General features: G+C 39.2%; 1 protein-coding gene across 6 annotated transcripts in view; it reads left to right on the top strand.

The window, feature by feature from the left end:
* LOC143144723 (uncharacterized) overlaps window positions 1–25,685 on the top strand; it is a 53,373-nt gene extending 27,688 nt beyond the window's left edge. For 3 of the 6 annotated variants that reach the window (XM_076307422.1, XM_076307423.1, XM_076307425.1), the window contains exons 4-5: window positions 21,427–21,563; window positions 22,115–25,685. In XM_076307422.1, coding sequence (XP_076163537.1) covers window positions 21,427–21,563; window positions 22,115–24,613 — 2,636 coding nt within the window. In that variant the 3' untranslated portion in view covers window positions 24,614–25,685. Of the gene's footprint in view, window positions 1–1,684; window positions 3,820–6,085; window positions 6,206–21,426; window positions 21,564–22,114 lie in introns of those variants that run through there. The other 3 variants (XM_076307426.1, XM_076307427.1, XM_076307428.1) reach the window with 3 other exon arrangements.
* The last annotated feature ends 699 nt before the right edge of the window (window positions 25,686–26,384 follow it).

Below are 26,384 nucleotides of genomic sequence, written 5' to 3'. Positions count from 1 at the left end.
AGTACAAATTTAACGTCTACGGCGCTCAGCGTCAATCTCTTCGAAGAACCAATAACAATCTGAGCAAAATCAGCTGACTGTTCAAGGCCACTGTAGCGCCACCCCCCACCATTCGGGTTTAATCACCCAATCGCTCTGTATCTCGTTTTTTAGCGGAAACCTGCAACCTAGCCGAATTATTTCGAGCTGTTCGTGTAATTGAAGCCCTCAAACTTTTTCGAACTACTTGAAATACTCGAGCACTCGGCTCAATCCACCTTTTTCGAGCGCTGAAGCGGCTCTAGTCTTTGGGTTATCTCCACCTGTATCGGTAACGCAATTTCAATGGGGGGCCTGTTCTCTGAACGTCGCGCAAAAGCCAGACATCGCTTGCGTCACGCCGGATTATTTTCAGGCGTTTTTAAAATGCTTGACAGACTACGCTGCAGCACGAAGAAAACACGCCGCATCCTATTCGAAAGATTCATCGTCGTCGAGAACATCTCAAAGGCAACCGAGTCTTTAACAGACATTTTCTATGGGCAAAGATGGATACTTTCCGAGACGTTTCAAAGCAAATTTCCAAAGTTCCAACAGAATGTTGTAAATGATTTAAGGCAGGAAAATTCTAAATGAAGGATGATGGAAAAAGATATTCTATGGAATCGAATTGATCTCGAAGAAAATTGACGGGAAGATACAATGGTAAAAAAATATAAAAGTGTTATTAGGGATAAAAATTGTCGTGATTTTATCATATAGAAATATTGATAGATTTGGATCAAGATTATCGTAAAACTATTGTAGAGTATGATGCAAAGAAAATTAGGATAGTTCCCTCGCACATGAATTATGTTTATCTCGAATAATAATCATCGTACAGAGTGTGTCTGTAAGTTAATACCGTAATAAATTTAACGGAAGAAAATTTTGATGATTTTACTATTGAATTGTTCGGAAAGTCATTTCGTTTTCCAAAATGGAGAATATATAATTTAATAGAATGTTTATACACTCTAGAAAAATCGTGTTTCATTTTCATCAAAAAAAAAAAAAAAAAAACGAAATCACTTTCCAAACCATCCAATACATAGAAATATTGGTAGACAGCAATCAAGATTACTATAAAATTATTGCAGAGTACAATGGAAAGAAAATTAAAATAGTTCCATTGCACGTACATTACATACACCTGTTAGTGTCCCTAAGTCTTCAGTCGATACCATTACAAATTCATTGAAAGAAAATTGTGCTAGCATTACAGTATGAAAATCATAACAGCCCATAACCAAGACCAACAGCAAATACCCAAATGAATAACACAGAGAAGGTGTTCAAGTACCCCAGAACCGGTACACCTGTTACACTCTGTAACAGGTGTACGTAAGTTTTTAGTCGATACCGTTATAAATTCATTGAAAGAAAATTACGATAGCATTACAATATGAAAATCATAACAGTCCGTAACCAATACCAACAGAAAATACCTGACAACGCAACAGAGTCCAGAACTAACTTTAAACAGCCCAGAACTTTTCTAGCTGAACAAACACCTTGTCCAAGAGGCTTTCAATTAATCGAACCACCCTAATCGTTGTTTCAAAACCCCCATAACGATCCGTGGCAGGGATCCCAGGCACCTCCAACATTTCCGTCCACATGTGACGAAAGAATCTTCCTCGAAACGGGCCCGGCACGCCACCAGCCATTACAAAAGATTTAAATAGTCGCGCGCGCGGGTGAGAAAGAAGGCGGCGGTTCGAAAGGAGAGGGCTGCCAGGCGTCGGCGGTGTTGTAGCCATCCGCGAACTAGTTTTATCTGGCGACTCAAAACGACCAGCATGCCACGCTCTTTTACCGGAAATTCTTCCTCTCTGGAATGAATGGGACACCAGTGCGCGGCACGACGACTTCGAACAAGAAGAGACCTCAGTAGGGCTTGGAGGGTTTTATCGAGTACTCTGACGACGATTTCACTCGTGCAAGTGTTCGTGACACATTGTGGCGTCCACGAGAGATACCTTTGAACCGATTGTGATATCGACGAGGGAACCTTCTGACAATTATGACGTCAATAAACGACTTCTGCGGTGATCGTGGTGTCAACGAGGGACTTTTTTCACGATCGTTGTGCCAACGAGGAAGTTTGCGACGGTTGTGGTATGAATGGTAGAGTTTTACGACGTTTGGTGAACTGGACAGGTGTCTTATCGAAAAGTTGGCAATGATTACGACAATGACAGTTTGGTGACTATGAGGGTGCGTCGAAACGAGTCGTGAAGGGAGTAGAGAATTGTTAATATATAATTTTGATTCGTCTTTAACTGAAAACTGTTTTAAGTTAAGTTATCGAAGACCTTAATGGTACCTGATCGATCGATGAGAATTGGATCGAACTAAATGTGCGTGGTGTGTCAGTGAGGGGTTTCTGTGAGGATTAGGGATGACTGGAACAGCATTCTCACGGATAGATCATGCTGATAACTAATCCGATCGGTGAAGGTCGATTGCTTTTTTCTTTTCAAAAGTTTCACCATGTTTGGTTTTGATTTTGAAGTGGAAAGTGTCCTTGAATTAGCAGTACGACACAGTTCGAGAGCTTTATGTGACATTTAATTAGGAACAAGTTTTATAATAGATCAAATGAATCTTCCAACGAAGATTGAATGACTTCTGACACTTGATTCTCAAAATTATCGAAGTTACAGCGATTCGAAGGTAAAGTGGAACTCGCATAGTTTTTACGCGTAACGAACAAATAATTTATATTACTTCTACCCTCGTTTCTTGAAGATAAAGAAGGTATACAATTCCGAGAAAAGTTGAGATTCTAAATGGACAAAGCTCGTATACTCAATTCGTACGATTGAACCGATTCAAGTCGAACCTCGAACAATCACATCGTCAAACTTCCAGGGAAGTTCAAATTCTACAAGTTCGTAGTTTCGATTCTCAAGATCAAAGACCTCAAGAATTCTCGGAAAGAGAACTCCTAGAACTGTGTCGTCAAACTTCGAAAGAACTCGAAAATTCTGACCAAGGATCAGACAGTCTCCAGGTCGAGAGAATCGTAACAGTCGAAACCGGAGGGATTTTCATCGATGAAAATCATCAACCAGTAAACCTTTCCCTGTTCAAGTCAGAATTGGGATTAGAACACCTAGATACTCAATTCTCAGGATTGAAACGATCGGAATGGTCAAAACCCGTGTAATTGTCAGCAAACGAAGTGATAAACTACCAGACCCCTTCTTCATCTAAACGAGAATTAAGATTAGATCTCCCAAGTGGACAAACTCTCGTCGACAAACTCTCGTCGAAGTAATCCTCGACGACGAAGAAGTGAGACGAACTAATAGTGCAACATTCGCTCAACACTTCGCGCCGGGGGCGGGAGATTTAGAGCAAGGACGCAGCGTCACTGAGCAACTCGGTTTCAACGTCGAGTAAAATGAATGGGTTGCACGTTGCCGAAGATCAGCGATCCATCAGACGAAACTGCATATTCCTCGTCGTCCCGGATCGTGCGAGAGTAGATCGTGAGTTCCGTTCTTGGAATCCGCGCCGGGACGACGTTCAGACGCGCTGTTAAACGGGCCTTATTTGTTGACGAAACGCAGCTCGGATTATTTAACGACTCTCCGGTGAAATGACTCCGGGACGGTGTATCCCACGGATGTGAATCGATAGTGATCAGCTTCGGGCCGGAAAATTCGTTATTCACCGGCCACGGAGCGTTTTGGGACTGCCCGGGGCGTTTTCGAAAGGAGAAATGGACACACGGGACGGCTACGATGCAGAGAAGAGAAAGGGGAAGAAGTAGGCAGGATGGTAAAGGGAGTACGTTTAGTATTGTTCCGTGGTGTTCGTTGTTTGAGAATGAAATTTTCGGATACGATGTTTGAGAATGAAATTTTCGGATACGATGTTCGAGAATGAAATTTTGGGACACGATGTTCTTCTGTCGCGAAGTTCTATGGCTTTTTATAGGTTTATTCGAACTGTAGTAACGTACCAAGTGTATCGAAACGTGTAGCGTACTTTCAGTAATTCGAACAAAAAAAAATAATGAAAAACAGATCGAAAATTTGTATACTTTTCGTTGTACCTTTGTGAGAATATGATCAATGAATAGGTGAGATTCTCCCGATGAAAATGAGTCCAAACACGGCCTTGTTTGGACTGTTTTTAATTGTACGTTGGTGAAAGAATTTTCAAAAATGTATTGTAGGGAGAAAAAAAAATCGAAGGAACGATTTGTATCGGGTTTGTCGTTTTAATAAGTCTTCGTAAGGTTTACAACTGAGCAAAAGTTACCCGACGTTGTCCACGTTCTAGATAGTTATAGTGTTGCATTCCCCTTAATTCGAGAATTAATCTTTCCTTCTCCCTAGAATACATAAAATTAAAAATAGTCCGAATAAGGTTGTGTTTGGGCTCATTTTTATCGGGAAAACTTCGCCAATCCATTAATAACACTCACGAAGAGACAACGACAGATACACAAAAACTGTAATTTTCTTTTATGCATGAAATCAGATAAACAGACACTGTAAATATAAATAGAGGAGGACGATGATTTCTTTTCTTAAATACGATAGAAAAATTATCACTTAAAGACGAGAGTGGATGCATCACGGTTTATTTATGGTATCTCATAAATCAGACAAATAGACACTGTAAATATAAATAGAGGAGGGAGATGATTTCTTTTCTTAAATAGAATTATTAATTATCACTTAAAAACGAGAGTGGATGCATCACGGTTTATTTATGGTATATCTTTTAAAGCATTTCTGTCAGTTTCAAGTATCGATCCAGTCAACGAACAAATGTTCAACCACGGATCCTTCAAGCAGCCAACAATGAGAGCACCGATCCAACATTTCCCAAAAGAGCTAATATTTTCTTCTGTTCTTCATAAACGGTACATCCTTGCGCGTCTCTTCTTCAAAAGACCATGTTCCTCTCGCAGCGGTTTCCACCGAGAAAAGAAACAGGCCGCGACGCAGAACAATGTCCGAACTAATTCGGAAAAATTGTAGGATATGCTCGAAAGTGCAAGAAACCGGCTTTCATGCCAGACCTAACGGTGCTCGCTTCGCCAAGACGCTTTATGGAAAAAGTTTTTAATATTCCCTCTGTTTCGTCTCCGCCCTGTAACCTCGTCCCGCCATCCAGCCGCGAAAAAACGAGAACACGATAATGACTACGGGGCACAGGTGGATATGATTTTCGTTGATAGAATCTGCACATCTTCCTCTTCCTTTCTCGTCGAAAGAGATATCATTTGATTCTGAGACGGGAGGGGTAGAGGAGGGGGGAAATTTCCTGCTAAGGTAAATAGAAAGCGTACCGAAGGAAAAATGGGTGAAAATATTCGAGAGTACGGTGCAGTTATTCTTTGTTCGTCGATATTAAAATCCAGGAGTAGATTGGGACGAATGTGACGAGAATTCACTGATCTATCGAAGCATATCGTTCAGTTGAGAATATTTATTCGATTCAATGGTCGTTTGGACAGTCAACCTTATCTCTTACGTATAAATATTCCTTTGGACAACATCCGTATAGAAGGTACGTGAAAACGGTTCGCGAGGTTAAAAATAAATAGCCAATTTGATCCAATATTTATAAAAATATCAAGCTTAGAGAAAAATTTTAAATAGGAAAATTATACGTTTAAAAATGGATTTATAAAATTATACCAAGAACGATCGTCATCGCGCGATTTGTAAACACGCGTAAGCGTGACAGCGGCTGGTTACTGCCGCATTTTTGAACTCACGCGGGCGTGAGATCGGCCGTTAAGTGTCGAACGAAAAAAAAGAATTTTTTTCTATTCTCCTTCTACAAATGTAGTTCACTTCGCGACCGAAATGTTCGCGAGAAATAATTTATACGGTAAAGAATTTAAAAAAAATCACAATGGATCTCAATAAATCAGTTTATACGTTTACATGATCCGCTTTCGAGCGATGCACGGCCGGTCGGCTGCACATGCAGTCGCGTTGCGAAAGCACGTGACTGCACTAGCAAAATTAGCATACACCGGGAAAGCGATCTGGCGCCGCGATCGTCAGAAACGGGAGTTGACAACGCGACAATGAACCGCTCCTGAAGAGAAAGCTTCACAGCGCCGGAAGAGACATCAGCGACGTGAGATCCGTTGCACCTTATCATCAGCGGGAAAACTGCGAGGTTTAAAATCGACGGATGCAAGACAGTGAGTAAACCGCGTGTGTCGAGTTATCCAAAGGAAATACGAAGCTTGAAGGTTGAAAGAACGGATAAATTTATATCGACTGACATCGATCTTGACTGGGAAGAGTTTAACCGTTTGATTACTATAAACGTTACCTCGAGCGGTACACTGCGTACGGTAAACGCCCAAGGGCGTTCAGCGAACGTGCATTTCAAATACGTGGAAACATTTCCCGCACACGGGCTGTAGTTTACGTCACAGTCCCTTGTAGCTTGAATATTATATCCGTTCAACAGTAACAGATTCATTTTAATAACTGATTCGAGAAGTGAACGGTAACAGGTTGGACGAAAATTTTCAAAATTGACAAATCGAGCCCCGAAATCCCCTCGAAGGCGAATAAATTTGAATTTTAGTTCTTGAATAACGAGAAAGTGTTGGTGTACCGCGGTGGTAAACATTTATTTGTACACTTGGAATTAATTAATATGATGCTACGAGAGTTGTTTATTATTTTTGTTTTTTTTTTAAGTGGACCGAAAACGTACAGTCGAGAATGTTTTAATAATGAAACTCGAGAGTAAAGACTATGAAATTTGTTCTGTGTAAATTTTTGTCGAAATACGGCTGAGATCGAATTTTCAGTTTTACAACAATATCGAAACGTAGCTGCTACTTGCGTTCAAATTGCTGTCGTAAATTTCGAGGGTTTTCTGTTTAAAAATTTACTTTGCACGATTGAAACTAGTTGGAACGTGTTTCGGAGTACTTGATTAGGTTTCGTTAATTGTCCTGGTGGAACGTTGCGCAGTCTTGAATTAGTAAATTGAAGGTCTTCGTAGTCCTGAACAGAAGCACGATTGTAATCTTGCCAAGAGCGTGGAGACGTTATAATATTGTAACGGTGACTAATTTTAGCGACAATGGGAATGGGTTTTTCGCCTAAAGCGATTAGTCATCGACTAACAAATGACTAAACTGCATTCGAGTTACAATTTTCGTGAGAAATTATTATTGTTGAATCATACTTGAGTAATTTCGGTTGCATATTTATTTTTCCAGATGGTAAATACAATATCACGTTGAAGGAATACCTTTATCTTTTGTATGTCGTATTAATATTAATAAATTTAATCGTGAACCGTAAGTAGACCTTCGAACAACTTTGAACTTGCACATTTAGAATTGAATAACGAAATCTTTGAAGTTTAACGTTAATTTTTTGTGAATAATTTAAGTATTTATTACTGGAATTGAGAGTTCCAAATTCAAGGTCAGTTTAGGATTATGTTGTAGTATACGATTATAGTCACGATATCAACTGCAATATGCAAGGAGCAAAAGTTTTTGTAGTATTATTATAACAGTATAAATTAACATCATATCGCGAAAAAATAATTCGAGAGAAAAGGAATAATGTTCTTTGCGTCGGTCTCGTTTAAATTGCGCATTAAAAATGTTTTTGTATATTTGAATAACAAATATATACCGGTATAATTTTATGGAATTCTAAATAACTAATGAATTGAATAAAGCTCCTAGAAACCCATCTATCGATGAATTTCACGAAGAGACTTAAACATTAATTATTCAAACAATAAAACTTTTCATCGACACAAGTCAATGAACTTTTTGAAAGAATAATTTTGAAAAATTCCAAACAACTATTCTAGACTGGCACATTCTAAACATCAATTAATACAAGTATATATCAATGGATGAATTTTTAAATTGATCAGTGGTTAATTATTCGTTAAAATATTTAACCTACTTATCGTTGAATGTTTCATTATCTAAAAATTAGATAACATACATTTCCATATATTTTCGATACATTTTCCATATAAATAACCGCTCGTCGATTAATCTTCCACAAAATTACCTACCTGTCAATGAATTTCCCATTACCCAACAACCAAAGAATCGGTCATGAAAACGACCACTGGACAACATTTCCCACTAATAAGTCACCAATCCACAAACTATCCAAACTCGAAGGTTTCTTCGTCCCCAAATCCACATCTTTAGTCAACGTCTCTATACTCGACCCCTTCGTCATCTTCAAAAATAATTCAGTCGCGTAATTACTGGCTAAACCGTGCAAAAATATCCCCGGCCTCGAAACCGCGTTAATTTCTCTCGTTGCACCGATAGAAAAATACCTCGTCGTTCCATTTCCACTTACGTGTCGCGTGCTTTTCTCTCTCTTTTTTTTTTTTTTTTTTTTCTATCCTCGCGTCGAACGGTCCGTCTCAATCGTGCCCTTTCGGAAACCCAACCAACTTGCACGCGAAACAACGCGGCTCGAAATGCACCACGGCAACGTGACCCTTTCCCAGTCTTTTGAGCCCGCCTCGGATCGCGCTCGCGTCAAGCGTGAAAACACCGGAGCTTTTACGAGACGCGGCGAGCGTAAACGCGAAAGCAACTACTTCACAGCGGAAACGCGTTGTCTCTGGCTGGCCGCGCCAAGAGGACCGGTTTTTCGCGCGTTTTAAACACGATTCGAAGATGGACAAACGAACGCTTCCCGGGCTTTCGTGGCCGAGCTTTAACAAACCGTCTTTGATGTCACGTTCTCGACGCGAATGGCTGAAATTTCGTCGAGTCTCGCGCGAAAACATCCCGAATTTCCAGCCCCAACGGGAAAACTGAAAACTCTCGATTTTTACTACGTTCGAAATAATTAGGATAATTACTGTCGTTTACAACGAGAATAATTTCGTTATCCAACGGGGTTTCCAACGATGTTCTCAAAAGTGTCGCCGCGGTTTATTAAAATATACGGTTCGACGAAGTCACGAGGATGGAAATACCGCGAATTTCGTACGGGAAGTAAAAATTGAGAATTTTTACAACATTTTTGAGTAATTGGGATAATTACCGATTGCTAATTAGCGAGGAAAGTAATATTATCGCTCGATAAAATTGTCACTGTAGTTTGAAGCTTAGATTCGTGGAAGTTGTAAAAATTGAATCGTATGTGTGATACGTCTTTGGAATAAGTTAGCTAAGTTCAAGTATAATATTATATAAATATTGATACTGAATGCTTTCTAAAGTGCAATATAGACAGGTGGAAGAATCAGGTCTAGGTAGAACTGATACGGGTCTTAGGTAGAACAATTTTTCAGTGTTATAGAAAAGTGTGTTCGAATAATAAATTCCTTGAATAAACCTACTGTACTCTGCTAAAGTAACATCGATAAGATTATTACGACAGAATATTTCGAGAACACGATACAAATATTGCGACAATCCTCATATAACACTATATTCTAGGATATTCGGTGTAGAATATTACCAATTGACCGTGTTATAGGAAGATAACTTATAGGATGTTCAAATAACCTAACATTCGAACGACGAAGGTTCCAATCTAACTTATAGAACTAATAGTAGATAACTTACAGAATGTTTAAATAACTTAACACTAGAACTAAAAAGATTCCAATCTAATTTATAGAACTAATAGTAGATAACTTATCGAATGTTCAAATAACTTAACATTCGAACGACAAAGATTCCAGTCTAACTTATAGAACTAATAACAGATAACTTATCAAATGTTCAAATAACCTAACATTAGAACGACAAAGATTCCAATCTAACTTATAGAACTAATAGTAGATAACTTATCGAATGTTCAAATAACTTAATATTAAAACGACGAAGGTTCCAATCTAACTTATAGAACCAATAGTAGATGATTTATCGAATGTTCAAATAACTTAACATCAAAACGACGAAGATTCTAATCTAACTTATAGAACTAATAGTAGATAACTTATCGAATGTTCAAATAACCTAACATTAGAATGACGAAGGTTACAATCTAACGTATAGAATTAATAGTAGATAACTTATAGAATGTTCAAATAACTTAACATCAAAACGACGAAGATTCTAATTTAACTTATAGAACTAATAGTAGATAACTTATAGAATGTTCAAATAACCTAACATTAGAACGACAAAGATTCCAATCTAACTTATAGAACCAATAGTAGATGATTTATCGAATGTTCAAATAACTTAACATCAAAACGACGAAGATTCTAATCTAACTTATAGAACTAATAGTAGATAACTTATCGAATGTTCAAATAACCTAACATTCGAACGACAAAGATTCCAGTCTAACTTATAGAACTAATAACAGATAACTTATCAAATGTTCAAATAACCTAACATTAGAACGACAAAGATTCCAATCTAACTTATAGAACTAATAGTAGATAACTTATCGAATGTTCAAATAACTTAATATTAAAACGACGAAGGTTCCAATCTAACTTATAGAACCAATAGTAGATGATTTATCGAATGTTCAAATAACTTAACATCAAAACGACGAAGATTCTAATCTAACTTATAGAACTAATAGTAGATAACTTATCGAATGTTCAAATAACCTAACATTAGAATGACGAAGGTTACAATCTAACGTATAGAATTAATAGTAGATAACTTATAGAATGTTCAAATAACTTAACATCAAAACGACGAAGATTCTAATTTAACTTATAGAACTAATAGTAGATAACTTATAGAATGTTCAAATAACCTAACATTAGAACGACAAAGATTCCAATCTAACTTATAGAACCAATAGTAGATAACATATATAATGTTCAAGTAACCTAACAGTCAAACGACAAAAATTCCAGTCTAACTTATAGAACTAATAATAGATAAGTTATCGAATATTCATATAACCTAACCTTAAAACGACGAAGGTTCCAATCTAACTTATAGAACCAATAGTAGATGACTTATCGAATGTTCAAATAACTTAACATCAAAACGACGAAGATTCTAATCTAACTTATAGAACTAATAGTAGATAACTTATGGAATGTTCAAATAACCAAACATTAGAACGACAAAGTTCCCAATCTAACTTCAAAAGAATGCGAAACAATAACCGAAGCTAACCTCTAAAGCTTTCCATTTTCACGGAATCGAGATTGAAATTACAATTACTCCGTTTCCCCAAAGTGGAGAATCAGTGGAACTTGGGTAGACTGTACCGGAGTTCCCAGGTTTCTCGATAAGTCGCGTCATTGGAAATTCGTACGATCGTCACCGAAAATAATTCACTCGTCGCCAATTCGAAACAGCAACAACGCTCGCCGTAGGTTGAAAGGGTACTCTTCCCGTTGAACTTTCCCTCGAATTTCCGGTGCATTTAGGCGAGAAAGTTTATTTGCAAGTTCGACGTTGAAAAGCAGCCGTGCGACGAAATAATTTCGCGCAGAGGGGGGGGGGGGGGGGCAGAAAATAATAACGGAGGCGGTCGATTTCAAATTCATCTGGAACTTCGAGGGCGCTTAATGCGCCGGGGGATAATGGAGAGTTGAGAGTTTCGCTTGGAAATTGATAGCATCTGTTTCTCGCGAAAGCGCGCGATAACGAAATTGTCGCTTCGCGAGGTTGTGGACTTCGTCGATGAGAACACCACCGAATGGTACAATTTTCTCGTTCTGTTCGTTCGGTGTATTTTTCGCGCTGGACGATTTTCTTTCGTTGCGATTCGCCTTAAAATTCACGGCGATTTCATTTTTACCATTCTTTTTGGAAACACGAAGAGAGGTACAGTTCTTAACTTCAAATGTGTCACTCGTTGATAATTATCGACGAGGATAATTCCAAAAATTAATTAGTAATCGATTAATTAATTTCAATTGAATTATTAATTTATCAATGGATTAAAATTCTTTTTTTAATTATCAGAATTATTCGGTTTTCTTCAAATACTTTTAGTAGAGCAAATTTGTATAATAACGATAACGCGTTTGTTGTACAATGTATACGGAAGAAATTTAAATAATGCTGGTAGCGTTGCTTTGAACCTAATTTCAATGGAATAGGGTTAGAGTAATGAAAATAACTAAGATTGAGAATAAGTGGAAATATTAAAATAGTATATTTATGTTATTCGTATTAGGGTGTACGTAAATGGAGGAGCACTAACCTAGTTTCAACAATTGAACACATCGCATTGAATAATTTTTAAATTGCAAAGCGATGATAATATCGTAAAATTATCAAGAATATATTACACTGGTATATTTTTCTCGCGATTCGTCTTAAAATTATCATTAATTACGAGGATTAAAAATAACTTTAACCATATTGAAAAATGGCGTCAATGGTCGTACAAATAAAGAGAACGTATTTAGTTCCAGACGGACGAACGAGTTAAACAAAAAAATTGTTCGATTTTACAGGCAAGAAAATACGAAACAATTTCTTTATATTATTCTTCCAATTTCAGTTATTGATGTTCGCGTCACTTTACCGCGTGAAAGAGTAACATCGAAGAAATACCAACATTACGAGTCTCAAGTTGTTCAAGATTCATTGCACGAAATATCGGACACATCTCAAAGTGGAGAGAAAAGTGGACTCTAGTTTTATGGGTCGTGTGCACGTTCCATAAGACGTAAAACGTGGCTAAGCGTTCAATGAAAGCAACGCGTCGCGACACTTTACAAACGTTTTCCGTGAACGCGTCGTCTTAGGCGTTCAAGCTCCAGCTTCTCGCGTTTAAAAATACCGACGATGATAATTATTCAAAGGCATGCAAGTGGATATTTTGACATGGTCATGCACAGCGACGACGTCATTGGGCGTTCTATGAAACCCCGTGTCCGGGAATATATGTCTCGGTGAACAGGGTGACTCGTTTAAACAATATTCGAACCAAGATCGAATTTACACTGTGTGTCGTGCGATCGTAAAAATATTCATCGAATATCTCAACATAAGAAAATTCAAAAATAACGTACTTCTGTAATAGGATTCTTAACAATTTTCGATTCTCCAATCTTAGAAATTTAAATATATTATTTAAATTTATATATTATTTAAATATATTATTTAAATTTATATATTATTTAAGTATATTATTTAAATTTATATATATTATTTAAATATATAAAATAAAATACAAGCATTGTGTTAAAGAAAGATACCATAAAAATAATACTTCACAAAGTGAAATGTATTTTGATTCCACTTCTTTAGGATGAAATAATTTTAAAAAGGAGAATATCCCAGTTGACAAATATTTTTGCAGTCCGGAGGCAATCAATTATTTTACTGTCTCTATTCATTATTATATAAAAAGTTAAATTTCCCTAGCAGAAATCTATCAACCTTTTCAGGTTTTCTCAGGCTGAGAGCTATTGTCTTGGATAAAGAAAGAAGAAGATACATGAGTTGCAACACGGAAGATGATACATGAGTTGCAACAATTATCGACTATCAAAGAAAGACTGACAACTTCCTGTTTCTCAATGAAACTAACGAATTTACTCTAGGAAACGTAGTTACGTTTTTATTTAGTATTATTAACAATTCATCATCATTAATGTTTCTTGGTTCACGTTAGTATTTTTATTCGGGTAAATTGAGATTAGATTCTCGTTGCATCTCGCCTCATATGCACTTACGTATTCTAACTACATTTTATTTTTACATGTATACGTTTACATATACGAACCTATATGTTCGTAATATATAACATATTACATATATTATATATAAAATCGTTTCGTAATAAATTTTGAAGAGAAATAAAACAAGTTTCGCGATCAAATAATGACACAATTTACACGAGTAAACGATTCATTTTCAAAATATATTAAAAGAAGATTAAAGAAATCGAAACTCACTTGTTAAATACTAAGAAGCGTAAGAATTTTAAATCCTTAAAAAATGATATAGTAAAAAAAAAGAAAAGGAATAAAAAAATGCAAAGAACAGAGTAATACCATTATTAACCCGAAATAAAATTCTCCCGTTTCGTTCAAACTGAAAAATGGTATCTGTCAACGAGTCGTTGACACTTTCTACCAGGACACCCTGTACACTCGCAACGGCGATAATTTAGTGTCAGAGCTCTAGTGGCCGTAAAACTCACGCGTGCAGGAATACCTCGAAGCCTGTCTGCTGCTCGAAACCATAAACAACGATCTCTTATTTCGACGACGTAGGCTACGCCTATGTCCCAGGTCCGTTTCTCACAGTGCCAGCCAACCGAACAATACACGTTCTCAAAAGAAATCGCTTTCCACGTAAAGAAATGTTGCTTCTAATGATGTCATCATCCGTCAGTGATGGGTACCCGAGCTACGAGGACTCGAGGTTCGACTCTGAGATCCAAAAGGACATCCAACGTGTCCAGCAGGAAACTGGACGTCTTTGCGAGCATCGAAACAGGAAATATCTTACAATTTACGAGCTCTGGAAGTAACCAGTGTGGTACACGGAACGTTCGTCATTCTGTCAATGAAACAACTGCCTCGAGGCGATGATCTCGCGTGTACGAGACTCGACTAGAAAAAAAGATCAAACTGCTTGTACCGAACCCGAGGATAGTCGATATCTTCTCAAGGGACACGGTCGAGAATTAAATGGATGAAGGGAGACAAAGGTCGCCACGTTTTGATGGTGCGTCTATCGATGTACGTTTGTACTTGTTTAAGAGTTTCGAAAGTATCTGGAATCAAAATATTAGCTTCCAGGTAGAAAACTGTAGCTGATCTTCACGGTGGGTTATAATGGAAAGAAAAATTCAATTTCACGGTTACGTTCCTTGAAACAACATGCTCAGGTACTTCAAGAGTCTGAGAAAGAATCGAGCATGTACTGTTGAGTCGAGCATACTCTGCAGGATGTTGCAGAACAAATGTTAAAAAGTTAATAGACGCGATCTACGTCTTGAAACCGAGAAGAACGATGTAACAATAAACACGAGTTCATTCTGTATATATTTTCACTGGGCGAAATTGTTCAGAGTATACAGGGTAAATCGATAGGGACTGGCTATCTGAAATATCTCGTTTTCCATTCATTTGATCAAGAAACGTTTCGTACGAAATACGTTGTATTAAATGGAGTCCATTGAATGAATGTCGTTTTAATTTCCACGTCTTATATTTTCAGAGATTTGATACATCTCGAGATGACTTTCTGTTTTTCAAACAACACTGCACACTTTTTGGCCTAGTTCGTTCCACTTGACGTTTAAAACAATATCAGATGACATCCTCGATTCAGGCTATGGGCCTAGGTGATATTCAAATCACTTGGTTCCATCTCTGCCATTCACTTCTCCACTCTCGAGCCACTATCTCAAAGATCGGGTTTAATTTGTCTTGAAACTATGTTGTTATCAATGTTTAACGTATACAGTACTCCGTGCCAGGTCGTCGAAATCTTCCTGTCAGATTGTCGTAAAGTTATCCACACCAGTTCTCCTCGTTTCTCGCTCTCATCCTCAATGTACACCCAGTCCAGCCAGAGATAATAGTTACCAAATTTCACCTGTCTGTTTCTTAGGTTTCTCTAGCTTGGTTCTGAGCTTCTGACAACCTGTAAACGCAGACTGTACCCACTGAGAAGGTTCGTTCCAACCGTTTTCAGTATTTTTCATCGTCTTTCGTGCGTCTGAATCTCAGTCTCGATTCGTCGTTACACGATAGTCATTACCAAAGCATTGGCCTTCTGAATGCTCGACGAAACGCTTTAATCTTTCGCGCGAGAGGCGACGAGTTGATTAAAGCGAGTTATAAATACGAAAGGTGATCTGCATTATGGTAATAGGTTCCACGAGTTTCCTCGAACATCGCCCCAGCCACGGTTGCTTCGCCTCGTTCGATCGCGATCATTTATACAGGATATTGAAGTGATCTAATTTTGGCCGCTAGCAGACAACCGTGTCACGTTCGATTATCAGTTTGTGGTCTGGCACCTTGCGTCGTGTGTCTAATTAACCAGCAAACGATCTAGTGGACGTTCTGTTGCGGCGATGAGAGAGTTGCTGCTGCTGTTTTTATCGAGGTCTTCCCGGAAAGATCGATCATATCCACCGAGCTGGAATTAGGTCGAGAGACACGAAGAATTTCATCCTTTAATGATATTATGTAGAGTAACTCGTTGGATCGGTTGCAAAATTCTCTGAAGTGTACTCTATCGTCGCAAAACAGGTCCAACATACCAACATGGATCTACAACCATTTGTTTCTGAGGTGCTATCGTTGTTAGTTGAAGAATCATTTCGCGAGAAATGTTCAAAGAAACAAAATTTTCCTTAAGGATTCTACCAATCGATATTTCGAATAGATTGAGAAAATCATGTTACGCGAGAGAAATCAGAGTAAAGTTGTTAACAAAATTCTCCAATTGTCGATGCTATTTACAGAGTGACTATACTTCAAAAATAAATTATTGTAGGATCTATGTTTATTATCCCTTTTTCTTAGTCTTGGATTGAAAAGCTTGCAGATTTTATGGTAGGATTTTTAGCTTAACCTATATATTTCGATGACAGCCTCTTCATTTAGTAGAGGTAGTAATTAGGATTTGAACTAACAAGTTTACATATGTATTTAGGGTTACCTTAATACTTGGTTAAAAGAAAGTTATGTTCTGTATGAATTTAGTCTTTGGACATGGAAAGTATTGAGTTGTTCGGGCAGTCATTTCGTTTTTTCCAAAATGGAGAATATATAATTTAATAAAATGTTTATATACTCTGAAACAATCGTGTTTCATTTTCACCAAAAAAAAAAAACGAAATGACTTTCCAAACAACCTAATAGACACAATAACGAATAATAAATTTGTAAAATAGTAGAGATTGAAGGTATCAGCTGAATCTTAGTCAGAACCTAGACCTAACAGGAGTATGAACCTCCAACAGGTTATCCAACTGAAGTAGATGTTCAGCTCAGTTACTTACATTCCATTCCCACTTACGTTTCCCACTAATGTTCAATTTATGCTTTGTGTATCTATCGGTTCTAAAAGTGCACAAGTCAACACGATACCTGGATGTAACCAAAGAATCTGAACAATAAGTGAATCGTTCAGGGCGTAGATTACTTCTAATTAGATCAATAAGATTTGAGAACTGCTCAAAGTTTGAGAATTGAAATTGAACCGAAGGTCTGACAATCTATATCGAGTCATCTAACGTAGATAAGATTTGAGAACTGCTCAAAGTTTGAGAATTGAAATTGAACCGAAGGTCTGACAATCTATATCGAGTCATCTAACGTAGATAATTGCACAGAAGAGGAGACAATATGCCCGTTAGGTAACCCATAATTTTCGTAACAATTCCATCCGCTCTGCAAGCCCTGCTAACCACCAGGAAAAACATTACTGGCGGATGATCTCTAGGAAAAGAAGCAAGTACCCGACGAGCACTCTAGTTCGAGTCCCAGGCCGTTAATAACGTGGGGGACGTAAATATTTTTACCTCCGTCGAGCAAACAAGCGCGAACTTCTCGTCGGGGGTTCAATCAGTCGGGCTTACGCGATTTCTTGTTTCCAGCTCAAAGGGAGCAACAGCCCACAGGCATTTCCTCTGCGTTCGTTCGTTTGCGTTCGGGACGCAATTTCCATTTTTCAAAGGGCCAACTCGAGATACCGATGGAAACTTGACGAAACCAAATATGCGTCTCGCAGCTGCTTTGATCAGCTTCTTCTCGGGTGAGGGCGAATCGCGCGCAGTTTCCTCTCCTTTTTCCATCGAGCATACCCAATCTCAAAGTTAATGTACGTCGTTTCTGTTTATGTACCTCTTCCGGGGTAACGCAGTCGTGAGCGGCAAAATACTCCCCTGACGGGAGAAATAATTAATATCGTGGTGCCATGGAGTGGGTGGAGGAGGTGGAGGAGGATACAAGTTATCTTTTTGTTGCGCGCGTGTTATTGAATATGAAGGGTTTTCAATGGAGCACACGACGGTTCGGTCCTTTGGGACGTTCCATGTTAGGATGGATCATCTATAATTTGTACATTTGAAACGGTGGCTTCCGTTTCATTCGAAAGAAACTCGCTCTGTCGTTCGAGGTGCATGGTTGCGTGTAATTGCAATCGCGGGGTACGCGAGTGATTCGTACTATCGGAGATGTTTATTGTATACTCGTCGACGAATTAATGGCGAAGCAGAGAACTATTGGGTCGTTGGGAAAGTCATTTCATTTTTTTGCTTGGTGAAAATGAAACACGAGTTTTTTAGAATCTAGAAACATTTTATTAAATTATGTATTCTCCATTTTGAAAAACGAAATTACTTTTCGAACAACACAATGTAATCGGAGAAAAAGTAGTTTGATGTTTGTGCATACCTATCGTCTCTTCGTTCACACCTGTAAATGTTTCGAAGGTTTGGAAAAAGTCCTGGAAAAAATCACGAGCGATATTGGGTAATTGTAACAACTGATCTTCTCGAGGATACCATAAAAATTATTCAACACGATCCACGTTCCTCTTACTTGCGGCCTCAAGTAAGTTCCTCTCTTTCTTTCGAGCAACAGAGAAAGCTGGATTGAAGAGAAAGTAGGGGGCGTATTAAACGTGATTCACAGTAGGGGGGGTGACCTTGAGCGGCCAATCGATATTGATGCGAATGTAAACCGAACAAAAGTGAACTAACTGGGTTTCTACTGTCTCCTATCGCGAATAACTTTGACAATTTAAAATTTACAAAGCGTTAAAGACCTGCTGTAATATAAAAAATGTAAAATTAGTAAACACTAAAATTTGATTAGTGTTAATTATGATAAACCGAAGCTTAATTTGTTAATTGATCCGCCCCTTGGAGGTGTTGAAAAATATGCTCTACAAGGAATGAACAATCTTGTTACTGATCCACAATATTAAAACTCCTGTACTTTTAGAAAGCTCGAATCTATGATCTTAGAATATGAAGTACCTTGATATATGAATAAAATAAATAATCAGTTGTCTGGAAAGAATATATATAGTTTTATCGTTATTATTATAATTATAAGATCTTTATAGCAGAAAATTAAGATATTGCAACAAACTAATCGTCTAATGGCATAAAGACCTGCTATCAGACATAACCTCGGTACAATGAGTAGAATACACTATTACAGTCTGGTTCAGTTCAGGAACACCCTGTATGCTACGTACACAAAGAGTGCTAAGAATTCCAAGCGGATCGGGCGACGATTCAAGCAAGCTCGTGCAATTTGTCGCGGACAGTAATACCTTTAAATATCATCACCGGGTCAGTCGAGATACCAGGCTAATTCCGCGAATTCCATCCGCGCGCGGCCCGATGAGAAGAGAAAAAACGCAAACGGCCTGGAGATAGAGGCCCGCGCGGGCTTTCATAGGATCTAAATAGTCGTCGGTGTCCACGTGGAAAATCCGAATTTATGAACCCCCGGAAGGATTTAATTTATTTAAATTTCCGACCGGCGAGCCCAGCTTTAATCCTGATTTACCACACGGCTTTTCTTGTTACACGGGTATATACAGCCACCGACCAGACTCACCGAGCTGTTATCACACGGCTGCTTATAAAGCGCGCTTGCGTGGCCGATAAGCATCCGTGAAACCGGACCAAGCGTTTTCGTACGCTGAGACGGATAATGGAAAATGTGAAAAGACTCACTTGTGACAATACTATTTAAAAGAAAGAAAGAATCGACGTTGGAGACACCTGGGGAGGTAGAGAATCACTGTGATGGGTAGAAGTCTTCTTTAGACGATGATTATGTAGATCAAGTATTGCCTTAACAAATTTGGTCGAAGAAAGAATCGACGTTGGAGACACCTGGTGAGGTAGAGACTCACTGTGATGGGTAGAAGTCTTCTTTAGACGATGACTATGTAGATCAAGTATTGCCTTAACAAATTTGGTCGAAGAAAGAATCGACTTTGAAGACACCTGGAGAGGTAGAGACTCACTGTGATGGATAGAAATCTTCTTTAGACGACAACTATGTAAATCAAGTATTGTCTTAACAAATTGGGTCGAAGGAAGAATCGATTTTGGAAACACCTGGAAAGGTAGAGGCTCACTGTGATGGGTAGAAGTCTTCTTTAGGCGATGACTATGTAGATCAAGTATTGCCTTAACAAATTGGGTCGAAGAAAAAATCGACGTTGAAGACACCTCTCTAGTAATTGTAATGGACAGAATCCTTTTTCTACTTTGTGTGATAACTATGTAGGTCAAGTATTGCCTTAACAAATTGGGTCGAAGAAGACAAATACATCTCCCTATTCAGGATAGGTAGAATCCTGTCCTTGGTTTAGGTGATAACCGTGACATCGATTAACCTCAGTAACCATCACTTGTGCGTATTTCATTCTCACACCGTTCATTACTCTTGAACCCAAAATAAAGAAACAATTACAGGGAAGCACTGTCTGAAAGATACTTACTACAATAGATCTGGGGATATATTTTGCAAGATTTTTTAACTCTAAAAGAATTAATACTCACAATTAACTTTTTCTCCCTTGTTTGGTTTCATAATGACAGCTCTAGAACATTTGAAATGGCATTCGTTAATTTTCACCGATTAGTCGTCACTCTTGCTCGGTCAAACTTGTCGTTAATGTTTCAAAATTCGTTCCAAAGCTAGCTATCAGTAATACAAATAAAATACGTACAAAAGCCTACGAAGAGTTCACTACAAGAAGCTTATCGCTTCCCAAAACGTGCGAACAATGCACATTCTGGCTTACGGGGACACTGCGTTAATCTTATCTCGGTGGCTGAAGGAACAGTACCTCCATTTCCAAGTTCTATGTAACATTTTTGCCGCTGATCGGAGTTGAAAAGTTTTCAGCACAATTAGAACACACCTGGAACTTCGAGCAAAAGATAAGCTGAAAGCTGATAGTCGCGTGTGTACGTTAAACAACGCACTTCCTCCGTGCCTGCCCCGGCTGCCACCATGAAAGAACACGGCATTAATCACTCGAAAGAGGCAGCCACAAAGAGAACAAACTGGACGTCCGGCTAATCGGTCACCTAATCTCTGCGCCCGTGAGACGATCGATCAAAAACCGTGCTCGAAACGTACATCAGAGAGGAAAGCAGTCCACGCGCCGTTGCATTTTTTTCATTTGTTTCGCAACCGGACCAACCTTTCGTCGGTGAGATTAGGTGCGCTAGAACTTTATTCGTATCTCCGCAGCTAAGTAATTGGAAGGTCTAACCCAGGTGATTTATCACCGGGTTTCTTGACGCGCCGAAAGACGAAGGGTTAGAGGCTAGAGATTGCTGCTCGAGCTGACCAATGATCGATCGTTTCGATAGGTGTAGAGAGCAGACCGTCTGTTGCCAGTGTAGGATCGTGATTAAGTGATTCTCGCGAGAAAAACACCGCGGAGGCGCGAACGGGCCGCGCGTTCGTTTTTCACGAGCTGGCCTCTATTGGTTCTCCACGTTTCAGGTCAGAACGACATCAAGAAGCTGCGCAGGGAGAACGAACAGCTGCGTAGAGAGATATGGAGCCTCCGGGACGAGTACGACAAACTCGAGGAGATCCTAAAGAGGCAGAAGAATCACGAAGGAAGCGAAGGATACGAGGTAAATGATGCGTTTCATGATAAAAGAAACGCGTTGAGGAACTGGAGGTAAGTGACTGAACACTTGGAGTGGTTCTTAAGGATTTGCTGACACCCTCTATCTCTCTCTTCGTAGCAGGTGGTATGATTTTTGGTGGTGCAATTCCGGAAGAAATCGTTTTTAAAGAAAAATTAGAACGAGTTATAGAGCTATGTTTATTTAGATCTTTTTACGTAGTTTTATTTGTTGACACCTATCTCTTCGTAGCAGGTGGTATGATTTTTAGTAGTGCAATTCCCAAAGAAGTTATTTTTAAAGAAAAATTAGGACGAGTTACAGAGCTACGTTTATCTAAATTTTGTTGAGTAGTTTTATGAATTTTAGTAGTCTCTAAATCTTATCTTTCAGTTCTAGTCCACTTTGGTACTAAACATTCTGCTGAATATTTTCTGGACCGATCCAGAGTTCGAGCAATTCCATGTTTGTAAAATTCTGAATTTTGAAAAAAAAGAGATACCAATGAATATATCAAAATAGGAAGCAGTCTGATTTCGAAGAATGATCTCTTTCAGGATCGCTCTGATGAGGACGACGATCTGCAATCGGACTATTCTTTCGAGCAGGACGAGGAGTTTGACCAGGACGAGAACAGTGAGGATACCAATAAGGATTTTAACAAATCCGAACAGCTAGAGAACGCGGAGAACCAGAAGATCTCTTCCGAGAAGATGACCAACAGCCTGCACAGGTTGCACGTAGACTTCGACGACCTGTCAGTGGTCGACGAAGAGGAAGAATTGAAAAAAGATAAAGAAAAAGGGTCCTCGGAAGATGGTCAGCAACCAAAGGAAGGAAAGAGTCCCTTGCCGATCTTGAAACCGAGACATCTCCATGAGAACATCCCCTTCTACCCTGGCACGTACGAAGCTCCAGCCTTGAGCGGTTCCACCTATTACGCTGACTGTCCCTTCAAGTTTCCTAGCACTTTGAATCTAATGTTGCCTACCGACGCAACAGACATGGCCTCGTCGTGTTCAAAGCTAAACACGGACTCATTGCACCCTATCCCCAGTCTGACTGCCCTAAATATGGACCAACTCAACGAGCAGATGCTGCACGCACCTCCAATAGGCTGGCAGAACAACATTCTGGTACCTCAAAAACAGATGACGACCTACGGAGCACCAGAAGCTGTTATTCCTTCATCGATGCAAATGTTCAACGGGATTCATCAAGAACAACGATTTGCAGCAACCATGGGCGGATTTACAAACAACCCAAACCTACTTCCTAAGAGGAACATTGCTCTGAAACAACAATGTAACTTAGTCAACGCTGCACCCTTTGGAGAACCGGATCCCAACTCTGAGAAATTGATCGTTGAAAACGGTTGGGGTTTCCACGTGGACCAGATGAAGATCAAGTCCGCGAAAGAGCAGAATTCCAACGATTCGAAGAAAAGCACGGAGGAGAACATCGAATTCGGAGGATCAGAGAAACCGAAGCACTTCTTCGCGCCATTACCTTCGAAGTTAAAGAAACGGACCGAGGAGTTGTCACCAACCGTTTTTGAAACAGCGAACAGCTCCAGTAGTAGCAAAACTGAATCCACGGTGGTTTCTAAGAATCAATTTGTGTATCAGAAAGGATCCGCTGACGTCTATGTGAACGGAGCTGTGCCATACGAGGGCAGTGTTCAGAGGAACATGGCAGATCAGAAGACGTTCTTGAGCACGGACAACCTATTGATCACCGAGGACAGGCCCAACGTTGGAAATCAGCTGACGAAATCGATGTCGTGTCAAGATTTGAGCAGCGAGTCCCAGGCTGCATCGATTAGTCACGTTGATGGCAAGCAACAGATGTTGACCCAGAGCGACAATACCCTTGACAATATAACAGACTCCAAACCATTCAAATCTTACCTAAATGTGACCCTAAAGAGACCACACGTGAAAGAGACTGTAAGTCCCAATAACACTCCAGAAATCCCCAAGCTGCCTTCGATAGATTACCGAATTTTCAAAAATCCCTTTCTACGTACTTTCGATTCAACTTGCAATTACGTGGACAAAAACAACGTTACGAGGCCCTTATCGGTCCAAATAAACGACGACAGCCTTTGTTACTACTCGACTCAGCCTGAAGTCTCCACTCTTCAAAGAGGAGTACAAATGGAAAGATACAGACCTGCCTATCCCGAGCCGAGTCGCCTTCTGATTCCTTCTAATCAGCTAGTCAATGGGAAGCTCATGTCACCGGTTAACAAACACGAGATACAAGTGACTTCGTTCGAGAAACCGAGTCCGCACACCCTGGTAGGTCCGTCAACTCCGTACAAACTTAGCACTCTGCAGAGATTGAACACGAATCCGTATCTGCAAAGCCAGAACCTTTACCAAAACGCACCGTTTGTTCCAAGAGGTGGCTTATATTCACAGAGAGGGATGATGTATTACGATAACTTAGCTCTGAAGGTACCGGTGCAAACTCAAACCTCTATAGACGGGGACTCCTATCATGAGGATGAACAAGCGTTGTCGCACGAGGAGAGCAATCCTACTACACCGAGTGATCAACGTCGCAAGAAGACAATCAGGAAAGAACAAAGTGCCATAACCAAGGAGCACAAGCCTCTCTCATCGGCGTCCCTGAGGTTACTGAAGAAGCAGACTAGTACCACGTCAACGGAGGTACTCGAGTCGCCTCGCAAGGTGGTACGGAAGAGACCCAGAAGACTCAGTATCACTACGACGACTACCTCGGAAGGCCAGGAGGATAAACACGAGAGCAGATCGTCTTCGTCGGGTCAAGATTCGCCCAAGAAGGATCAGATGAGGAGGATGTCGTTGTACTTCAATGCCAAGAAGAGACCTTCTCTGGCATCTCTAAGAACCGTTAGAAGTGGAAGCTTGGACATTTCGAAAGAGAAAGACGGAATAATGAATTTGGACAGGGAAAGGACGAACTCTATTAGCAGTAGGGACACCCCTGGTGTCAAGCTGAGAAAAGCTAGCACGAGTAGCAGTAACGTGCCCTGGTGTGCTTGTTGGGGTAACGGGTGCATCTAGAAGACTGGTAACTGAATTTGGTTCAGGTATCGCCCTGTGCCAGAGTGGAGTTGACTCTTGGGACACTCGATTCTAGTCAATTTTTAGAATTTAATAGATATTAAATTTCATCATACGGTAGATCAAGATATTTCTTAAGTATCAAATTTAAAATGTATACCATCTCGATTGGTATTAGTTCTAATAAGACGTTATTTATTCTGTTAATGACATAGTGACTTAGTGGGTTTGGTTAAAGATACACCATGGCAGTTGGTATCAGGGATTCGGTTAGAGTTTTAATGTACTAACTAGACATGTTAATTGTCACGAGTTTATGAATAAGATTAACGAGGATTTAGCAAAACGACTAATACAAGGAACCAAATTTTAAGTCATGGTAAAGTTTGCAGAAGCGTAACCGAATAAGTGATCCGAAGTGTGGATAGCTGAATGAAATATCGACCAGACTACGATATACTCCACGAGGAGCCATATCGACCTTTACCGCAACTATAAGGGAACCGCTGTAGCCAATAGCAAAGGTCGTAAAAGTAGCAGGGACAGTACCAGGACACCATAAACCTGTTACTGTTCAGGTGACGCTAGCAATAGAGGTGGTTCCTGCCAGGAATACGAGAACACAGTCTGCCCTCGATATTTGTGGCAGACGTGTATCGAATTAAATTTTAGAAATTAATATTTAACGAGCAACCAGGAGAAGAGAGTTCAGGTGATTGTCTCTGTGGAATTACTGCAGGCCATTGTAGACGTCGCAGCATTACCATATAATTTTCTACCAATTATCCTTTATACCGTATTTTCGCGAAACTATTAAACGAAATAAAATTTGAATTTTTACTTTTCGTGGACTAACCGTTAGTTTTACGTTTCGTTTACAGCGCTAGATAAAATATATTGTGGAGAGACAATCATCCATGCATTTATTTAGCGATAATAGCATTGTGTATATATTACCGTTAAGTTTGATATATTGTATATTTATGTAATTATTCTTATTTATTCTAATGCAGCGGCGACGTTTCAATTTGTGTAAAGTAGAGGAAAATACAACGATCGGTCGCTTTCACGATGACTGTATAATTTCTGTACAGTGAGTTAATGCATAATCAGTTGGTCGATCAAGATCACTCAGATCCGTAACTTTTACAACGTACCGTAACGCAACGATGAAAAGTAACACGATGATCTTGGACCACTTGATTTTGTTTTAATCACAACTACGTTAGTCTGTGGTCGGAGATTATGTGAAATATCAAATGGGATTACCGATGAGAATTTTCAAAAATCGTGAATAAACTATACTTTGCATATATATATATTTGCATTCGCCTTTGAATGCAAATAGTTACAATATTTCCCTCTTATTTGTTTTATTATCGTCGGATCAAAATCAATTGTTTGGTCTAGACGAATGAACATTATTCCTCGCTCCGTAATTTAAACAGAGAAGTGAGCTAGCGCTACGTAATAGTGAAAACACTTGAGGGGGAGGGGGGACCATGAACGACTAATTAAATTCAATTCAACTATAGACAGTTTTCTTAAATTACTATGACGCTTCAACGATTTGATATAAATGGTCAGTTATTTTAATACGGGTTCCCATCGATCACGAGCAGGTAGACCTTCTTATTTTGGCCCGAATCATTCACTCCTCTCTATAATTTATCGAATTATTGATTATTCTGCACAACTTATTCTAAGAGCCCCATTTATTAATGGCTCCGCCGAGGGTGGAACTTAAAGGCAAAGTTCGCGAGCATCTTCC

Source organism: Ptiloglossa arizonensis, chromosome 3, assembly GCF_051014685.1.
Source record: "Ptiloglossa arizonensis isolate GNS036 chromosome 3, iyPtiAriz1_principal, whole genome shotgun sequence".
Lineage (NCBI taxonomy): Eukaryota > Metazoa > Arthropoda > Insecta > Hymenoptera > Colletidae > Ptiloglossa > Ptiloglossa arizonensis.
Note: the sequence above shows the minus strand (reverse complement) of the source record. Positions and strands in the feature narration are given on the sequence as shown.